We start from the raw sequence: 20,855 nt of genomic DNA on the forward strand, positions 1-20,855 counted from the left end.
GTCTAACGTGCACAGGCAGCGGAGGGCGACTCACTAGGTGACAGAAGGAGCGCAGTCAGGAGGCCCGGCTGGCAGGGACTCGTGATGGGACACGGTAGCAGAGGGGCGTGTGCCACCTAAAAGCAGATCAGGTCGAAGGTGAAGGCAACAGCACAGTGTGCCTCGGCAGAGGACCCCCCCAGGCAGTGAGCGCCGTGTGAGGAAGGACTGCAGACGGGGGCCGACAGTGTCAGGGAAGCACACTGCATGTCACACCCAGCCTTCTGCGGGGCACAGAAGGAAATTTTTCGTAACAGAGAAAAACACAGTAGCCCACAAGAATATAAACCAGTTATCAAAGAGCTGCTAGCTAAACTCTTTCCTGAAGGCAGAGGGTCTGGTCCACCCTGGAGATGTTGAACTTGCCTGCCTCCATAATCACCGGAGCCAACTCCTTAAAATAAATCTCCTTCCGTTTATACATGCACGCATCCTGTTAGTTCTGTCTCTCCAATACACTAACGTGGAGTTGACCAGAGGGATCTACTTTATGGTGAGAAAAATCCTCGCTTAGTAAGTGACATCTGAGCTGAAACCAGAAGACAGGAAGGAGCATGCAGTCATAGAAATGGGGGAAGCCCCAGCAAAAAGGCAGCAGATGGCAAAGCCCTGAGGCCAGAAGAAGCTGGGCAAGCTCTGAGCCTGGGGAGCGGACTGCAACGGGAGGGGAGGGAAGGGCACTTCAGGAGGCGGCTGACGCAGGGGAGAAGGGGCCAGGGGAGAAGGGGCCATCTCAGCAGCCCTGCCTTGGAGATTATCCTGGGCATAATGGGAAACCAGTGCACCATGATGATAAGATTTTCATTGCACCTAGGGTGAGCCTGAAGAAGATCAAGAGGGAGAGGGGCTAGAAGGAGAACGAGTTCCAGAACAAGGGAAGCGATAGGAAGAAAGCCCTGGACATTTTAAACAAGTCCTTTCCAGAACCCCCTCCCGCCCTCCCCCCCCAAAGTCAGACCTTGGCTATCGACAGAAACTGCACACGAGATCAGGAATCACTGCTGATCTTTCACAAAGCGTGGAAAATTAGAAAGCTGTCTGACCCCAAGAAACAGGCACACATCCTGAAAAAAATAAAAGGAGGAAGCTAAGGGCCACAGGCCACAGACATCTGCTCCTGGCCCCGGCAGGTGCCGGAAGAGGGTTAGACAGACGACCCGAGCCGGGGCACTCAGGTGACACGCCGGCAGGGGCTCTATGCCCTGGACGTGGCAGCAAGGTGCACGGCACGCTAGCGGAGGGCATGGGCTCCAGAGTCCGACTTGATCTGGGGACCCAGCCTGGCTACTGCCTTGGCTGTGAGACCTTCACAGGCCTGTCCTTCACAGGAGAGTAAAAGTGAGCCTGCCCTCACCAGGCTTTGACAGAAGGAATTAAAACCCTGCAGCGTCCGACCAGGGTTTTAGTAAATGTTACTCGCTGCTGTTTTGGTCGCTGGCTGATTGCTTTATTCAGTCAACAAGTACTGACCGAGCATGTTCTATGTGTTAGGCACATTCTGGCTGAAAAGGAAGCAGAGCCCCTGCTCTCGGTGAGAGTACAATCCAGGTGCAAAGACAGACCATGAAGACACACGTGTGCTCTGGAAGAAAAAGCAAGCGAGGTGAGAGGGTGGGATTGCCAGGGCACGTCTCTGAGACGCAGAGCAGTGGCCCAAGGAACGCCCACCGATGGTGCGTCTCGACACCGGATACTTCTGCACAGGGGCTCCAGGGCCTTTCAGTGGATGGGCAGGCGAGGCCCCATTCACTGGGGCAAGGCCACCCCGAGTGCCAGCCTTCTCATCTCATAACTGCGTGAGCGGGACAGACCGGCCTCATGCGGTGATGGTGCGGCCGGACTGCTGAGGCGGTCACGCGCACAGTTCACTAGAGTGAGGCCCTGGACAAATGTACGTGATCACCTACGTTAACATGATTACCTTCCCCAGTGTCACATCTCCTATTTAAAAACAAAACCAGAAAGTCCTCAAGCTTCTCGGCTGAATGTACTCCTCCTCCCTCCTCTAAATTTCCATTTTTAAAACCTGTGCCCTTCAACATCGCTTTTTACTCAACTAAGGATACATCCCCAGAAGGTGAGCCGCTGATTACTCTGTGAGCGTCGGCTCCAGCGGGTGCCTGCCGCAGGGGTGTGTGCCGCAGGGATGCTTCAGTCGGAGGGGGGGACTTGCCACAGACAGAAGATGAAATACCCTTTTGCTCCGAAGAAAGATGACAGGAAGGCTCTCAGGAGGCACGCTTTGCCACCCTCTGCGAGGAGGCTCTCTGACTACCATCTCCGCACAAGGGAAAGCGCTGCCTCAGGCGCGGCCACGGCCTGGCGGAGACCCGAGGACGGTCTCGGGTCCCTGCCCCACCAAGGCCGGGGCAGGGCACCACTTCTTCGTCCCCAGCCAGGCCGGCCGGCTCCTGCCTCCTTTCTCAGGATGAGGAGACTCGGACCCCAGCTCTCCCTGACCGGGATGACACTGACCTAGCGGGCGACTGGCTCACCCTGAGGGACTGTCCTTCCTCCTCCAGTACACCGGCTGCATCTTGCAAAAACGTCCACGGGAAAGTCAAAGCTGGCCGGCTGGGTGCAGAACGGACAGCAGGGCAGCGTTGGAAGCGCTGCTCTCAACAGCAATGATTACATTACCCGGCATTTTTGTGAATAATCTGCCCAGCAGAGACTTCCTGCTAAAATGAATTTCCACAGCAGTACAAAAGATATGGTCTACGTCATGAAAATGATGAAAATCAGATACATGTTTAGGATGAGTAATTTACAAAATCAGAAATCCTAAGTAAGGACACAATAAGAACATCTTATACATTTAACACATTCTTAATGGTCAAGGTCAGCTACCAGGGGCAAAGAAGGACAGAGGACAGGGTGTCTCAGCAAGACAGCCAGAGGCCCTGACAGAGGTAAAGGAACTGGGAACTCTCCAGAGAATATGCAAGCCTGGCCTGAGTCTCCTAAGGTTCTGGTGTTTTTGCATTTTTCACATCATTAAAAGTCAAACTGATAAGGATAATGATTTAAAAAAAAAAAAGAGAGAGAGAGAACCAAGGGCCTTATCCCAGCTTGCGGAGAAACCATGGGCCTATGGGCTTCCTCTAGGAGTGAACGCCCCCCACCTCTGGACAGTGGGGACAAAGGCAGGACGGGAGGCCTTTCCTTCAGGGAGCAGTTGGAAGGAGTGGCCAGCAGCAAGCCGGCACAGGCACAGGGGCGGCCCCGCGAGCAGGGGCCTCGAAGTCAGCAAGCCGTGGCAGGGGCCGGCTGTCTGGAAAGGAACAGCCAGAGTGATTTCAACAAGCAGCTCTGCCCTTGACATCAGACCACTCTGTGGCCCAGATCTAATCCTGAAACGGCCTTAGAGACAGACAGAGGCTTGGCCAGCTGGTGGCTAGGATGGGCTGGGGTTCAGCTGACCTGCTGTGAGCCTCAGGCACCCTGCTCCCCAGTCAGATTCCTATTTGCAAAGGGAAGAGAAACCTCCCTCACCAGGTGACTGTAAGGATTAAAGCCACACCAGGGAGGGTCACTCTGACCAGGTGAGCAGGTGGCATGGGCATCAGCTGTGGCTGTGAGTTCCCTAGGCTGTGTTCAGAAGCTGCTTCGACCCACCTTGACCATGCCCCCCCCCACCCCTGCCACAAGAACACAGTGCAGAACACCACTGCACCACGGAAACTGGCCCCCAGCGACTCAGGTAAAGACCTTGGAAACCGACATCATTCCACCCCTTCTGTCCTGGAATCGCTACCCAGTTCCTGTTACCACAACCCAAGGAACCCGTCTCGATTCAGTGCTCCTGACTCTCACTGCCTCCCCCAACCACTTCCCCCGTGCCTTCCCTCTGCTCTTCTGCAGCTCTCCACACCCCTCGTCCCCCGCCCCTCAGTCAGGAGAAGATGCGACACTGCCATGATGCTGGCTGAGAACAAAAATGGCACAAAGGGAACATAACTGTCCCCAGGGAAAAATGCAAGTGGGAGTGAGGTCAGGAGAGCTCTGGGAGGCCCTCAGCTGCCGGAAGGACTTTCATAGGTTAGAACTCCAGAACAGCCCTGACCAGGGTGGCTCAGCTGGTTGAGCGTCATCCCACAGAGCAAAGGGTCACCAGTGTGATTCCCATACCCACGGCCACGCATTCAACTTTGTACTTACTGCAACTTTTTTGAAAGTCTGAAAAATTATTTCAAAATAAAAAGTGTAAAACATCTTTGTATCCCTAGAGATACTAGCCCCTGTCCCCAGGTGTGGCATCTCACACTTGAGACAACCAGTACTAGTTGTATTAATAAGCAATCAAGAGGCTACAGTAGGTTAAAAACAAAAAGAAGACAGTAAGTCCAAGGTCAGGAGGAGATGGTAGGCTGGTTTATCTCCAAGGAGGCTCATATGGGTTTCTAGGCAGAGGGGAAGGACCAGCGCAGCATAAACGCCAACTGCAGAGAGACCCTGCCACCTGCGAGGGACAATGTGGAAGACAGCCTTGCCAAACTGCCACCAGGAGATGACGTCACACAAATGCTCCGCATGTTGTCCCTTCCAGTGCCGCTCCAGTCCACAGGCTACACGCACGTCCACACCCGGCTTCAGATGCTGCCATACAGTGCGGCGGTCCCAGGGAGTAGGGTCTTTAAAGGAAGCTGATGCCCGGGGGGTCTTCATTCCAACTGGATGGTCTCTCCTGAGGCCCTGTGTGTGGTCAGACTTCTGCAGGTAGGTGCAAGCTTTAGGAAAACAGGGGCTAAATCTACCTCTGGCAATTCACATCTGCCACTGCTCTCTGTTGCTCTGTCGCAAGGACACACAAAAAACGAGAGAAGCAACTGTGTTCAGCCGGACCGCTACAGAAGCCAGGAACCAACGTGAAAGCTCGCTCTGCCCCTCGGTGGCCCTGTGCTCAGCAGGTCCTGCATATGCCTGCCCCAGTCTTCTGCCGGACAGCCCTAGCCAGGTAGGAGAGGCTGCCTGTTCAAGGAGAACTGCTGGCTCAACCGCCCACTCATCCCGAAGCACGAGCAGGACGCGTGGACGGGCTGCGACGGACGCATGCCTTAAGTGAATCTCCCAGCAGTCAATGCACACACACGTTTCTCCACCTACACACCTTCCCCTGCACCTCTCAAACTGTTTGATCAACACCAAAAAGGAAACCCAAGTAAAGTGGGACAAAGCACTTCAATTATGAGATCACTGGGAAAATAGTAATTTTATACATATGCCTCTATTTTGTTACACCCTATACACTTGCACTTACTTAAAAGAGCACCATATTCAAGCTCAACAACACAGGAAAGTGTGCATGTCCCTCAGAGAGCTTTTAACCTTAGGACAAGCTGGCACCCACACGGCAGGACCTGGTCCATTAGATGGGATTATCAATGAAACGAACAGTTCACTCCCAGGATCTATTCATTTCTTTTTCGTTGACATGAATAAAAAATATTTGGACTATCATTCACATATGTTAAGTCAAATCTGATATAACTTGCTTCACTTTTACATAATCACATTACTTCAAAGTTGGGTTTAAGCCAAATCCTACTTTTCCACTGACTTCTATCACAAAACGCCCAACTTGGAGCTAAACTCTGGAAGGTCCTGACCTGCTAGAGGTCTTTTTATAGGTTAGAACTCTGAAACAGCCCTGACCGGGGTGGCGTAGTTGGCTGAGCGTCGTCCTGCAAAGTAAAAGGTCACCAGCGTAATTCTTGGTCAGGGCACACACCTGGGTTGCAGGTTCAGCCCCCCCAGGCCGGGCATGTACAAGATTGAGGTACCTCTCTCACATCAGTGTTTCTCTCCTCCTCCTTCTCCCTCCCTTCCCCTCTCTCTAAAGATAAATAAAATCTCTTGAAGAAACAAACAAAAAACCCTGAGACAGTTGTAAGTGCCATTACACTGTCTCCTGCCATGAACCCTCTCTTCCTCCCTGGTTTCCCTGTCACAAACTGACACGAAGTTCGCCTCGTAGGGCCGCCGATGCACACGGGCCTTTCCCAGCCGCTGGCTGGACCACGGTTCTAAATTTAGCTGCTAGAGTCTGGGGTCCACGTTCCTCCACCTCAACTGTTAAGCTGCAGTACGACGTTTCACCAGCAGGTGCTTCATCTTAACACGAGGTACAGGCAGTCCTCTCTTCCCACTGTGGACGGGGTCTGCGACTTTAACCGAAATGACACGTAAGGAAACCAATCTTACCATAGGCCAACTGGTATAAACAAGAGTTAAATTCCTATGGCATCTCATCAGTGTTATCCACACCGAACAGAACGGTTATTCCAGGACCTGCTTGAGGCTTCTAGTTACCCACTATCATCTGCTGAACATCTAAAGGACACGCTGTATATGGAACAGCTCAAGAACACGATGTAAACACAATGTGCAAAACATAAAAACCCACTAGCCCAGGCCCCTGCTACCACCAAGAAGACCAGCAGAGACCCAGACAGACTGGGTATTTTTGCCCCATGGAAAAAATTATACAAATTCATTACAATGATTTTGAAGAACAAGATTGGGAGACCCACCCAGAAGGACTGTTTAAAAGAACTTGGTAAAGCAAGTTAAAGACAGAAAGTAATCTGAACCAGCAGGTGGCCACCGAAATGCCAGCCCCGAGCCCACCCGCTCCGTTACCACCTCAGCGGCCAGCAGAAGTGGCTTCAGCCACCATGTCTTTCTCACAGGAAGCTGTTCTCCTGTCAGCGTGGGCCCCGAGGCCTCGTTCAAACCATACAGAGACTTACAACTTTTACTTAGAACTAATAAAACTAACATAATACACAGTACACTCTGAAGAAACAAGGAAATCAGCATTATAATTTAGTAAATTGATTGTCAATATTTTACTATCAATAGGAAGAACCCATAAATGGACTTTCATTTTCTTGGAAAATTTATATGTAGAGCACTTTTTTCTATTATATTGTAGAGAGTTTAAATTTTCATTACAACTTGTTTTCATAAGAACTTGGTGACTTTCCTAACTTGGGAGCAACTGCTGTTTATATTAACAGTGGACACTGATGAAGTCAGATATACTCAAACCACATTCAGTGTTGGCTCTGTAAACGTGGACACAATGGACTAGAATACCTTGAAATGTAAAATGCTGCGGCATCCTGAGGTGTCCAGTGAACATCCGTGTGATCGGCTTCCCTTCCCGCTAAACCCCGCCCCCAGCACACAGACAGGCGGAGAACAGCCAGCGGCTCACCTGGATGACCTTGTAGAAGTAGGCATACTGCCGAGCTGTGTTCTTGTACTGGCTGAAGACGTCATGGACAGCCTGGGTGGACTGCAGAGACCGAACTTCATCTTCCTCAAAGTAGAGGGGAGTGTCGTACTCACTGGGGAGGGTCTGAATGTAGGGCTGCCAGAAAGAGTTAGGGTCGGCTCGCTCACACAGCAGGTGGAAGGCCAGTGTGATATTTCCCATGGCTTGAAGAATTCGATCTTGAGAATATAAGGGCCCTGAAGTAACCCAGAAGTTAACAGCATAAGTTCCACAACTTCTTTAAAAAGTATTCATTTCTGTTATTAAAGTTATGGAAATATATAAGCAGTACTGTAACATTTAAAGTGACACGCATCTTTCTTTTGAAATTCATCTACTACATGAGATTATAAGGGTGTAAAACAACTAATGGGAGTTTGTGGGGAAAGTTCACTAGTTGAAAAAACCACCAAATATGGTCCTTGGCTCTACAAAATGAAATTCTATGCATTTCCATCATTTTCACTTTGCTATGAACAGTCAGAAATTATTCTCACCCAAAACTGAATTTTTAGCGGATTCAACAGTCATCAGTAATTTCCGTGGAACCCATAAAAACAATTCTTCTGCCTAGAAGGAAAATCAAGAACACACACAGTAGATTCATGGAAACACAACACACTCCAGCCTCAGCCTAGTCGTGTCCGTGGTCGTAAGCCCACCACCACTAAGACACCTGAAGGAGGCGCAGCGGCACCTCGTCCCCACTCCCCGGATGTAGGGTGAGTGTGAGCACTCGGGCTGTCAGTGAAGGAGTGGGGGCCGCCTTCAGATCTGGCCTCCGGTGGGAAAACTCACGGCATATGCTGGGAAGACCACAACAAGAGAGACTTCTGACTTTAATATAAAGTAAGTTTAACAAATTGGGATAAAGCACAAAGATGCTTTATTCTTTACCATACTTATATTTTTAAGAACTAAAAAAAGAACAAAATTTCCACCTCCAACAAAAGCCTCTGTCCGTGTGAACCACTCCCATTACTAAGTGTCTGAAGCTGGAGTGACAGTCCCTCCTCTATGTTCCTGTCTCCAGAACATGACAGCTACCATCAAGAGCGCAAGCCCATAGGACAGATTTCAGTTTACTAATTTCCCCCCAAATGTGCCCGTTCCCCACCCACCCATATCCAACACCCAGTCCACCACCGGGCCTGGGTGCTCTGCCTGCAGACCACCGGAGCCCACACCCTTCTCTACAGTTAGGTCTCAGAACCCCACGAGGCACGTTCTACGGTCTCCTGACAGAGGCCCAGCAATGTGAACTGACTCGTCCCCAGTCACGGCTCCCAAGGAAGAGGAGTTACAAGGGGCTGCCTGAAACACGGGGTCAGTGAGGGGACCACTGTGGCAGGAAAGGTTGGCTGCCCCCGCCCCCAGGCCACAGGCCTCAGAACAAGCCCAAGCATCTGGCTCCATGACCTGTGTCATCTACACGACACAATCCAGACGCTCTTGGACGCCCCCCGCTGACCAGCAGTCTATACACTCACCTTGATATCTCTCGTGGCTCTCAAACCGAAGCCCTCTTCTTTGAAATTGACCATTTCAAAACCCTCAACTGAAGCTCCATTTTCGGAGGCCCATTTCATTAGATCAGGAAAGTAATCTTCTCTTTTTCCATCAAAAGTTACAGACAGACCTGTATCAATCCATGTTTTATAAAACAAGAGCTACTTTTAGGACATGTATCATTCATGCTACTCTCAGAAAATAAAAAGGACAGTAACTAACAAGGGAAATAATAGTAACACTCTGATCTTGAAAAAAATCAGGCTAATCACCAGATAGTTACAGTGACAGGAAAGGTGAACTGAAATCCGAAACTCCTGTGGGTTACAGAGAAACATTTATGGATCCCAAAGTAATCTGCTGGGAAAGAGTAGAAACCTTCCTAACTGCTGCAGACTGACGGAGCAGCTCCCCCCGTGAGTCCCGTGAGTCCACATACCGTCTCCAGTCCGCACACTCGCTTTAACAAGCTTCCCACGAGAACAAAAGCCAGCAGCTTGCACGTGCGCAAGAAGCCATGCGTGAGGACGAGCCCTGATATTAGGAGCACAAAACCAAAGGGCTCTGCCAGAGTTCTGGGGAGCAACCTCAACGAGCTGGGTCTACGGTGTCAATACAAAATGTGACACTGTTTTTAAACATCAAGTAGAATGATACCATGTATGTCAATTTTAAAAATACCATTTACTATCATATATGTTCATGGGGTTATACATGAAGGAGAAAAACTTTCACAGTAAAGACCACATCCCCCGCCAGGGGGAAGGGAAGGGGTCGGGATGGAGGCCTAGGGCTTCAGCTAGCTTTATGTGTAACAGTTACTTCTTAAAAACAAATACAAAATAAAATAAACAAGAGAGGGAAAGGGAATCAGACCAGTAGGGGGAAAGAAGGGAAAGAGAACTCAAACAGGTTTGACATGTATTCAATTTGGGCAGTAGGTTCTTAGGCGTTGTTATCACTTTCTGGAATTTTCAGCTTGAAATATCTTTCAAAAAGATAAAAAGCCATGCACTGGAAAAATCACTGTTCTTTTGATGAAACAAGGGAGAAGAATAGGAACTCAACACGAGGAGCTGGGCGTGGAAGCCAGCCCAAGCGCTGGTGGCCATGTCACCAGCCTGTAATTAAAGGTCCACGCGTGCAGCAATGGCCTGGTGCGGCGTTGTGCCAGGCTAGATATGCAAATCCCTGCTAAGGGAAGAAAACTGACTTTGTTAGGGATCGTCTGAGACTTCCTGAGAGCGAATGAGCCCTCCTAAGTGTGGTGTCAGCTGTAGTGAACAGTTTCTACTCAGAAGACACGCAGGACACACAGAACTTTTCAGCCACATTTCCGGTGAGCCAGGATTAGCGCAGGCTACATTTGGGGCAGATGAGCACCCTATAAAAGGGCTGTCACCATGTGGGGGTCCGAGACCATCCAGCCCAAGGCTGCATGTGTGCAGGTGTGCGTGGGGAAGCGAAAGGCTACTGCCTCAGAGAGCAAAGAAACAAACCCTCTTCGGACTCACTTTTATGGCAATAAACAAAAGGCAGCCCCAGAAGGTTCTTCTCATCCTTTCAAAAGCAGGCTGCTTGTTATGCTTCCTCCTCTGCCTCCCATGTGGCCCTGAATACCAATCTCCCCGTTTTGTGCTTTACAGAACTAAAACCATAGGAATATTGAATGGGCTTTTTCAGCTGACACTTGGCCCATCACTAGCCTGGCTGACAGTAAGGCCAACGTCTCCTGCACACACCCCGTAAAAACGCAGCTTGGGACATAGACCTACATCTCTTATTTAATCAAAATATGATTGAGCTCATCATAAATCCTGGTGAACATTAACCGATCAGTATATACTTGTGTGCTGACCACACACAGCACTATAGACTCACCTCAAACCCTGAATGAGGCACGGTATGGAAACACAGATTTAAACATATATTTCATAAAATAAAGGTAAATGGAAGTTGTGTCACTTTAGCCCCCAAAACAACCACCACCACCCCCAAAGCAGGCAACTGCATGTCAGAGAGCAGTCCTGTCTCTCCCAGTCTGGCGGCCCTTCTTTCTACAACGTCCTTGCAGAGAAAGTGAATGACCAAGACCTTGACTACTCTCCACACCTTTCTGACTTAGGCCAAGCCTCTACACCATTTTCTTAAAATATGGTAAATGTACCTTTTTGTTTCTTCCGTATTTTCTCCACTAGAGACCGGATCTGCACATATTCTTCCCACTCTTTCCCCGGGCCAGGGGCAGGACTGCTGCATTCTGCAACATAAAAGCCACGGGACTCAGACGTGTCTTTCACCTTAACCCGTGCTCTTGAGAAGAAAGGGGGCTGGGGTGGTTGTTGATTTATTTTTAAAGGACAAAGACACCACAGCCAGGATGACAAACCTGAGAAGCATAAATGAGGTATACTTGTCAAGCACATCCACCCTGACACCATTCATTCGCCACCTATCCAACTGGGGCCCCAGCGCTCAAGTGTGAGCGCCTGGCTTACATCTGCCTCATTCCTGCTGCTGATACATTTTCCTCGGAGTGTAATTGTGAACAGGAAGCTCTAAAAAGCCATGCTAAAATGCAGACCGTTGTGCTGAAAACTGTCCTAGACGGTAAGAGAAGCTAATACCGAAAGCTCCCATTTCTTTCTAGTTAAGCCCCGTAACAATGGCTCCCTAGGGGAACCATTAAATTGGACATAAGGACTCTCAGTCAACAAACATTTCACATCCGTGTGTAAGGCACTATATTAAGCACTCTGGGGGAGTCTCTAAAAGAGAAGGCACAGTCAGTGCTAAAAAAGGAGCTGAGATTCTGCTGCAGAACCAGAACCGAAGGAACCAACAGCCAAGACTGGGCTGGTGTCTTAAAAGGCTGTACACTGGACACCCAGCTGGCCTGCAGGCAGCGCCTTCCTCTTTACACAGTTGTATCAGTTTAAAGAGAGCCCCTCCCATGCTCCTGCTAACCCTCTTGGCCCCTTTGTCCTGCAAGAAAGGAGTACCTGTGGGAATAAGTAACAGTAGCTAGCTATGGGCCCCCGCAGGACTATGAAGGCTGACAGTCCTCCTCACCCTTCCTTCAACCAGCACTGGCCGAGGCCCTGGAATACAATGCAGAGCCTGGCCCCAGGCTGCCCCCAGTCCAGTGGGGGAGACGGGTGGGGAGCGCTCAGTACCTCAGTGCTCTGTGGAGGGCCCACTCCCTCCTGGGGCAGGAGGGGAGACATGTTCATGTGCGGTTTAGCCTATCACGTGATCCACACAGGTGGGGCAAGTAAAAGAGACAAGTGTAGTAAGTTAACCGAGCAACCATAGCTAAATTAAAAACACACACAGAACCAATTTAAACTCACCATTTTTTAAAAACTTACCAGTTTATACAAACTTACTAAAGCAAGGTATTTAATTCCCTTAACCAAGAACTCATGACTTCAGCATGTGGAAACTGAAAAAGCGTTACTGAATCACTGAAAACAAAGGCCCCATTCCGAGGGCCTGCTCTCCGAAAGGATGCCGCGCTCGCTGTGGGCCTGAGCACCCTTCATGCGCCTTCACGTGCCCTGCTCACGTGGTCCTCCTCCTCCCCCCAAGGTGGTCTCTATTTAACGAGACGCCCACAGGAACCCAGAGGGTTAAGTGACTGATCTGAGGCCACATGCTGAAACAGTAAGGCCGTCTCTGTCCACCTCCGCCCAGAGAAGCCAGCGCTCCGGGAGCCACACAGCCAGCACCGCGTCCAGGCCTCGCCAGGTCCTTGGTACCCACGGACAGTGACACGGCACCTACAGGCAGCAGCAGCCCCACCTGGCAGGTGGGGAGACTGCGGGGCAGAGGGGTTCTGTAACTGCCCAGGGCACGCGGCTAACTTCATGCCTCAGCAGGCGGCGACGCTCCCGCACAGCCCTACAGGGCAGAGGCACAAATGCACACGCCCCACAGAAGGCCGGGAAGGCCAATGATACCACTTACTCTGTAACAGCTCACTAGTCAGGTTCAAGGTTTCCTTCGGTGACACACTTGCTGTAGCACCAGTGCCTGATTTTTGTGTTTTCACTCGGCTCTTCTTACCCATTTTCTGACTACAAAGAAAAGAAAAAAAGACAAAGAGAAAACATTACATTTCCAAGGAAAAAAGTCAAGAAATAAAATGTGGCACCACAGTAGCTAAGCCTTAAGATGCTAAGAATTTATCTCCCACGGGCCATATCCTGAAGTTTCCTTCCAGAAAAAAAAAATAATAAAGTAGAGTAAATACTAGTTAGTACTCAGAGGCTCTCAAATGGAAAAAAAGTCTACTTCGGAGTCTCTGGAAGAAAACTGCATTCCTTTTTCCCTACAAAAGCTGTAGTAGAAGGAAATTTTACTCCAGAATTTCCTTTAAGTTACATCGATTTTATCATGTATGCTAATACGCTTACCTCATGATACTGCAGGGGAAAAAGTTATGCATGTGCACACGAACCACAAATCATCACCTGGGCGTGAAAACACACACACCCGCGGTCTCTCCCGGAGAGGCTGATGTGACCCTTACTGTGCTCCTCAGAAAACTCAGATGCCTTGCTCAGGGCTTCTGTCAGAACGCGAACGAGGTCCTGTATGATCTAGCATATGAGAAATGTCCAAGACTGCTCCCTAAGCAGGTGAATTTTCGGTCTGTCAGAAAGCAACAAAGCAGGACCAAGTCCATTTCCGACAGCCACTTCTGACCAGGCGCACAAGCTTCTGCCGCATGATGCTCTATGCTAGTCAGGCACATCCTGCCCACGGCCTCCCTGTGTCCCTGCCACACCTGCAGAGGCCAGTGGTAACAACAGCTGTGTCAAGGGCCTTAGACTCAGCTGCTGCTTGGCCAAGTCCCAAGCAGGGACCCGCGGCGTCCAGCTTGAAACCCCGCAGTGTTCTGTCCTGCACACAGGCAGGCTGGAAGCCCAGGGGCGCTGGCCTCAGCACGCTCTGCGAGCCTGTGTGCTGGGACCGCACTGGCTGTTGTAGGACGTGGCAGAACAAGGGAAGGCCAAGCCCACGCCTCTGAGGAGGAGGGGTAGGGTGGAGAGCAAGGCTCACGGCCGGAACTTCTTCAAATGCATGAAGACAGGAACTCAACAGCGGTGCAAGGAAGAAAGTACACTGACAAGGAAAACTACATTTTCAGAAAAAGTGTGAGATGGCGTTAGGATCCAGTATGAAAAAGTTTCCTAAATTCAACCCCCTTTCTTAGCTAACACAGATTTCCCCAACACCATTCTTTTGAAATAACTACCTACCCTCTTCCTTTAGAATTCAAAAATTTGTCACACACAATGAATAACTTTTACTCTGATTTCAGCTGAGTCTGGAGCCAGATTCCAAGTTTCAACGAACGAAACAGTTGCGTAGGTATCCTGAACGCTCTTAACGCTCTCGGTGGAAAAACTACCTATTAGACATTCGTAAGTTTCATATTTACCTTCAGTATTTCAGAGATCTACATCAGAAAAACATAAAGATGTGCTAAATTAAATGTCTTTACACATACCCACACACGCATTCACTCAAGTTAATCCCAAATATTAGCCAGAGGTGCAATGCTAAATGAAAGTTTAGGTTGAAATCAGGTATAATTTACAACCAATTCTTACTGAATTATCTGGAGAGAAACAATGGTAAAAAATGGATTTAAACAACATATAAGAAAAAAGAAAATACGTAGAATACCAACACAGAACTAACAGACAAGCGGATGCTACAAACAACCCCAGGTACCGCTGCTCAAAGGAAGGGGTGTCTGCCAGGAGGAAGTGTGCCAGGAGTTCACCACGTGTCTACTCTTCCTCAGTATCAAGACGGTTAAAAACCTACAGAGTGCTCAAAATGTGACTCTCTTTAAAGATTCTCTTTAAAAGAAAATCCATTTAGCAAGTCCATCAACAACCTCTCTACCTAAGAGATAAAAGGCCTTTGGAAGACAGTAAAAATAAATGCATACTCAATTATTACTTAAATCGCTAATATGCACGTGGCACCTGTAATTAACCATTACTTCTGACCAAATGATTCTTTCACACCTCATCTTTGTAGCAGAATAAACGGGTCAGGAGATATGAGATTACGTACATTCAGGGACCTTGGCAGATGGCAGGGGTGGCGGTGAGGGAGGGTGCTGGATGCTTAACCCATTTTTACAAGTATAGTTCACACACACTGAAAAGACAGAGATGGAATTCAGCTGCATGAGGGTTTTTTCCAAAAATTCTAAATGGAAAGGATGTATATATTTGTATTTTTCCTCAGTTGCTTTCAAAGAAATGCAACTAGAATAAACATTTTTGATTACACTTATTTGGCAATTTATCCAGGAAACCTTAGCTCAAATCCAGCATCTGGTTTTCAATGCACCCAGCTTCACAGCTGGATGGACTGAGGGAGAGAATGGCCCGTGGCCGCCTCCTACCTCAGGCGCCCAGCTGTAAAATGTACGTGAGGGGAGTGTGAGAGCCCGCCTCATCTTTGTGTAGGAAGAAAAGAGTCCCACTAAATACTCTGCAGGCCATTAGGATCAGTTACTGCATCTGAGTGAAAAGCGCAAATTAGAGGACGACAGCTTAGGAAAGGGAACGCACTCCCGGATTGAAGAGGAGCTGTGTGACCTTGTCTCTCTCCCACCGGCACTGACGCGGTACATGCAGTCTTTCCGTTACACGGTACCAGCTTAACCAAAACTAGTGTGTGTCGGAAATGTGTCCTCACTCTGCACGTGGCGGGGACGCGCAGTAGGGTAAAGCCATACTAATCTACACCAGTTTACGCGGCTAACTAGCACCCATCATTCCAATCTCTATCAAAGAGGCCCAGATGTGCCCCAACTCCAAAGTAGCAGGAAGTCAAGGCAGGCAGGCAAGCCATCAAGTGGAATTAATTTCAACTCTGGAGCTACTTAACTACAAAGATGAATGTAGTCCTCTCCACTGCATGAAAGTATAATTTAAATCTTCAGACAGAACAGTTTGGGCTGTCATACAGAGAGAGACAGATATACACATACCTAAAACTGAGGTTGTAAGAAAAATACAGATGTTTCTTGCCTTCCACAATATTTTGCTATTTTTCTACTAATTTACACAATTTTAGAAATGCTTAAACCATTTCTGATCGACTTTTCGATACATAATAGTTTTAAACTACTGTTGAATTAATTTGTAAATACACTTAAATTGCCGTGACTGGTGGAGCTCTGCAGGTTGGACGTCATCCTGTGAACCGAGGCCTCACAGGTTCAATTCCCAGCCAGGGCCCCCACTGGGGACGTGGGAGAGGCAACCCATCAATGTACACCTCTGGCACATTGAAGTGTCTCTCCTCTCTTTCTCCCTCCCTTCCCCACTCTCTAAAAATAAATAAATAAAATCTCTTTTAAAAAAAGAGGATCCTATTTTAAAAAAACTTTTCATAAAGCAAAGAGTCATTTGCTATCACGAACAAGCATGTCCTGTTACATCTTCCTAACCGAAAAAGGGGAACTGGTGCATGTGAAGGAACAGCTGCAATCTGTCAAGAAATCACCTCGAAACCTCCGCATCCCTCCCATGGAGTCTAGAACTGTGGGATTTCAGGTTTGGAGGAGACCTTTGGAGTAACCTGTGTTAACCCTCAACCCCACCAATGTTTAAAATAATTACAACCCATGTGGTGTAGCAGTTATGGTTGTCAAATTCCAATCTGAAACCCTTTGGAGAGGCAGGGGTGAGCCTGTCATCCCTAACAGGTGCACCACCTGAGGTTCAAGTGGCAGAGGTGGGCCGGACCCCAGGTTCTGAGGGTGCCCCTTGCTCCGCATTTATCACGCCAGCTGCTCCTTCTGCAAATCCACTGTCCCCTTCAGCTTGTCCCAATTCCGCCTTTAAAAGAGAAACCACCCTTCAAATTTCTGCAGACAGCTTTCTGTGCCCTCCAAAGCCTTCTTTTCTCCAGACTTAAGAGGCTTTCATGATACACTTCCAGAAGTAGACGAAGCCACTTAGGAAAAAATACTAATGGTAGATACTATACCATTCACTGAAGTACAGTATCTCACAGTCTACGAAGCCTTTCAGATGTGCTCGCAGAGGGACACAGCTGGGTGGGCAAACTGCAGAAACCACTCGGGTAAGACATGTAGAAATACTAAAGCATGGCAATCAACAAATGAAAAACTTTCATTAGTATATATGTTATCGTACAAGCAATTTTAATTGAGTATTTTTCAACACTAATCCTACTTTCTCTTAACTGTGCTTAACAGAAAACTACTGACATGAAGTCATACTTATTTACTGAGATTGCAACCTTAAAACCACTTAGACCTTGTTACACTCCAATGAATTGTATCCGAAGAGAAAGCGGAAAGTGAAACGCAGGCATACACAGGTAATATGCCTAAAAACTGCATATTTATGAAGAGTCCTGTGGAGACACCTGATCATCTACATTCTCTAGACAATTCTTCAGTTTTTCAAAAAAAAAAAACGAAACAAAAACAAAAACAAAAAAACACTGAAAGCATTGTCTACTGCTTAGCCCCTCTGCCCGCAGCTCCCTCTGCACCCGTTACCAGGCCTGAGCATGTAAGATTTTCCTTTAGCTTGGTGAACAGCCTGCCTCAGATCCCTTTCAGAACTTTCACTTCTGAGTCAGACTTGTCTTCCATTGTCAGCCAAGACTGTTTAGACTTATCTTGATTATGAATTAACTTTCTTTCTTGAATAAGAATTTCAAAGCCTTTGATATTTGCATTTTATACTCATTTGTATCATTTTTCTTCCAGTCAAATGTATTTCAGTTGGAAATTGTCAATACCAGTGTTCCTACCTCTTGGTTTTACAATCTGTTTATTTACAAAACCTGGAGGAAGCTCCCCACCTGGAAACCCGCCTACACAGCTAATCTCTGGCTTGAGTTACTGAGTGAAATTAACAACAAAAAGCAGGGTTTCTAATCCGTGCTAATTAAACTTTTCTCCTTAAGCCTAACTAAGAAACTTAAAACAGCGAAGTCTCAACTCCTTTGTAATAGAAAACTATAGAGTATGCATTAATATTTTGTTAGTTATTTTTACTGAGAATAAACAGAAATTAATTATATTTACAGATCAAAATACTTAATATCTCCAATTTCATAAGTAGGAAAATATGAGATGATATAAAGAAATCCAATGTACAAAAGTCAATTTTACCAAGTAAGATACACCTGTAAATGCAACAAAAGTGAAAACTAAAAAAATATAAGAGCAAGGAATCCTTAGTCTAATATGCTTAACTGGCTGCATACGACTCAGAGTGAACAGATGCCCAAGGTGAACACTTCTCTGACAATGGCGAGAAGGAAGGATGCGCAGCAAATCGAAATGCAGGCCCTCACAGAAGGCTCGCTGAGCACACAAATAACCGGCCACCAGCAACTTCTAAAACCACATAAAAATAAAGATGTATTCACTGCACTTTACAAGTGTTGAATGCCTTCGTAATAAAGGACTGCACGGCCTCTGGAGGGGGTGGGGGACAAAATCTCGGCTCCAGTCCCAGGATTTAGGCACTAGGAGAGGAAGCTCACTGGAAACTTCCTCCCCACCCCCAACCAAAGCAACAGTGCACAGCAGCTACTAACAGACAAACCAGTTTCTAAAGATAAAAACCCTCCCAGTGAAAGATATTCATCAAAGTATACAAAAATGACACTATTATTAGTTACATTTCTAAATGCTACTTCAGATTATTGATTTAAAAAAAGACGTTAATTCAGACATTTCAAGGGACTTAAAATGCTCAAAACTAAATTGGTCTCTAGTTTTAAAAAAACGTAACCCTGAGCTAGGAGGTAAGATTTTTACTCATACTTTTACTAAAATTCCCCGCAGCACAAACTCTGTACCTGGTCGTCACTAAACTCAATGGTTATCTACAGGCAACCTGCGCGCTACCCGAGCTCCTTTCCTAGCTGTCATCTCCCTTGTCACTCTCCTCCAGGTCCTGAGGAGGCCATTCGGAAAACAAAGAGTTGAGCTTCAGAATAGAAAAATATTTGCATACACCCTTCACAGTTTTCTCATCTTCCAGCACCTCTAAAGCAAAGGTTTAATCATCGTTTAAAATGGGGCCTACATGTTCACCACAGGAAGAGAAGCTCCTTGAGAGCTCCTTCCTCCTGAACAGAAGGGGCAGAGCTGAACAGAAACGCTCACTTCTACAGGGAGCACTGAGAGGCGTCCGCGTGCGGGAGAGATGAGAAGCAGCAACCATTTCACTGGTTCGGACTGGGATTTCATTTCAGACGGGAATCTACAATTTTGAATGCAGAGCGAAAGCAGAGCACAGGGGCAGGGGGGGCAGAAGACTAAAGACGGAGGATGTCTGAGGTCTCGATAACGGGGCTGGTTCTGTAGCAGTGTGAGAAGTCAGCTTTGCGAACTACTTTCTTGGGACAGAGAGAAACTCCTCCTTAAACTGCTGGAACTGGACCAACGTATCAATCACGGCAGCCCCAGGGACTAATTTGGTAAGGCAGGACTGCGTGCACGGCGGCCTGCAGAAACAGACACACGGCTCCAGCAAGTCACACCGACTAATGTTAACTGTAGCGAGGAAAGCTGCTTTCGTTTTGCTATATTCTTCAGTTAAATGCATTCACTTAAAATAGTAAGAAAAACCTCTCCAAGATTACTGGTTAGTTCAGTTTTGAAGTACCAGTCGGGTCGTTTTTGAGAAGAAAAAATGGGGGAGGAAATAGTATCATTCACATGATAAAATTCACACGTGTCAGTGTCCAGTTCTGAGCTTTGACAAACTCCCAGGGCTGGGTAATCACCGTCACAACCAAGCTACCGAGGTGCCTAAGGAAAAATTAACCTGTCAACATAGTTGGAAACTATCTTTGCTTTTGAAGCATCACCGCCTTCATTTTGAAAAGCAGAAACAACATCCTTCAAGGGATCCTAAACGTGTCAACACACAGCGCGGGCGAGGCCCCCGCAGCAAGTGTGGCCCGACACACGACATGAATCGTCTCCTTTTCCCGGAGTGGAAACGGGGAGCCAGAGCTGCACCGCCAGGCTGGAGCCACGAGGAGGAAGAGTTTAATGCCGGAATGACAAACTCCAAAGCACTGAATTCTTCTCCCTAGTAGGGCTCGAAACGTGTGGAAGATAGCCAGGGCGCGTGGGAAGAAAGATGACCTATTTTCAACGCCTGTTTTTATAACTGGAAAGTGAGCGAGAGAAGCGGAGCCTAGTCCTCGGGCACCCGGCGGCCACCAGAGATTTGGAGAGAGAGGAACATAAAAGCCACACCGCCTTCACCAACCAACCGGGTGACGACGGGAAGGAAGGAAGCGAGAGCGCGAGCCGGCCGCACGCACGCACAGCCTAGCCGACCAGTGCGACGGAGAGGGGCCCGTGCCCCACCCGGTGGGTGCAGAGGGGCCAGGCGCTCCCTGCACCTGCCACCACCTCCGGGGCGGGCGGAGCGCGGACAGGAGCGTTAGACGCCAAGAAGGGACGGGAGGTAAACAGCGAGTGCGCCCCGAGATGGCCGGAGGGCAAAGGCCAAGAGGCACCCTCCAACCCCGCCGGGCCCCCCGCACCCAGCCCACCACTCCAGGTCCCGGGACGCATACCACCTCTCGCATCCCGGGCCAACTGCGGCCGGCAGAGCGCGGCCCAAACCTCGGCCGAGAGACGCCGGCCGGGTGGCAGGCGGCCTCGCAGCACTCGGGGGCGGCGGCACAGGTCTGTCCCCCGGTCTGTGCGTGCGGAGGAGTCGCCGCCGACACTCACCTGCCCACTTACCCCTCAGCGCAGCGCCACTAGTGCCACACTCCGGCCCAGACCCACCGTCCGCCTCAACCAAGCCCCAGGCGGCGGCGGCGGCGGTAGCGGCCGGACGGGAGGGGCGGGTCGGCGGCCTGAGACGGCCCCGCCGCCGCAGCCCAACCCGGATCCGCCCGCCCCCAGGTCCCGCCCCGGGTTGCCGCCGCCACCGCCCATTGGCCCGCGGCTGAACGCATGGGCGCGGTC

At 48.8% G+C, this 20,855-nt stretch overlaps 1 protein-coding gene across 2 annotated transcripts in view; it reads right to left on the bottom strand.

The window, feature by feature from the left end:
- SETD3 (SET domain containing 3, actin N3(tau)-histidine methyltransferase) overlaps positions 1 to 20,783 on the bottom strand; it is a 55,101-nt gene extending 34,318 nt beyond the window's left edge. The window contains exons 1-6 of one of the 2 annotated variants that reach the window (XM_024567388.3): positions 20,628 to 20,783; positions 12,800 to 12,909; positions 10,998 to 11,090; positions 8,812 to 8,960; positions 7,819 to 7,891; positions 7,262 to 7,518 (exon numbers count right to left, since the gene is read on the bottom strand). In XM_024567388.3, coding sequence (XP_024423156.1) covers positions 7,262 to 7,518; positions 7,819 to 7,891; positions 8,812 to 8,960; positions 10,998 to 11,090; positions 12,800 to 12,902 — 675 coding nt within the window. In that variant the 5' untranslated portion in view covers positions 12,903 to 12,909; positions 20,628 to 20,783. Of the gene's footprint in view, positions 1 to 7,261; positions 7,519 to 7,818; positions 7,892 to 8,811; positions 8,961 to 10,997; positions 11,091 to 12,799; positions 12,910 to 20,615 lie in introns of both variants that reach the window. The other variant, XM_024567387.4, reaches the window with a different exon arrangement.
- Between the last annotated feature and the right edge of the window lie 72 nt (positions 20,784 to 20,855).

The sequence above is a fragment of the Desmodus rotundus genome, chromosome 7 (genome assembly GCF_022682495.2).
Source record: "Desmodus rotundus isolate HL8 chromosome 7, HLdesRot8A.1, whole genome shotgun sequence".
NCBI lineage: Eukaryota > Metazoa > Chordata > Mammalia > Chiroptera > Phyllostomidae > Desmodus > Desmodus rotundus.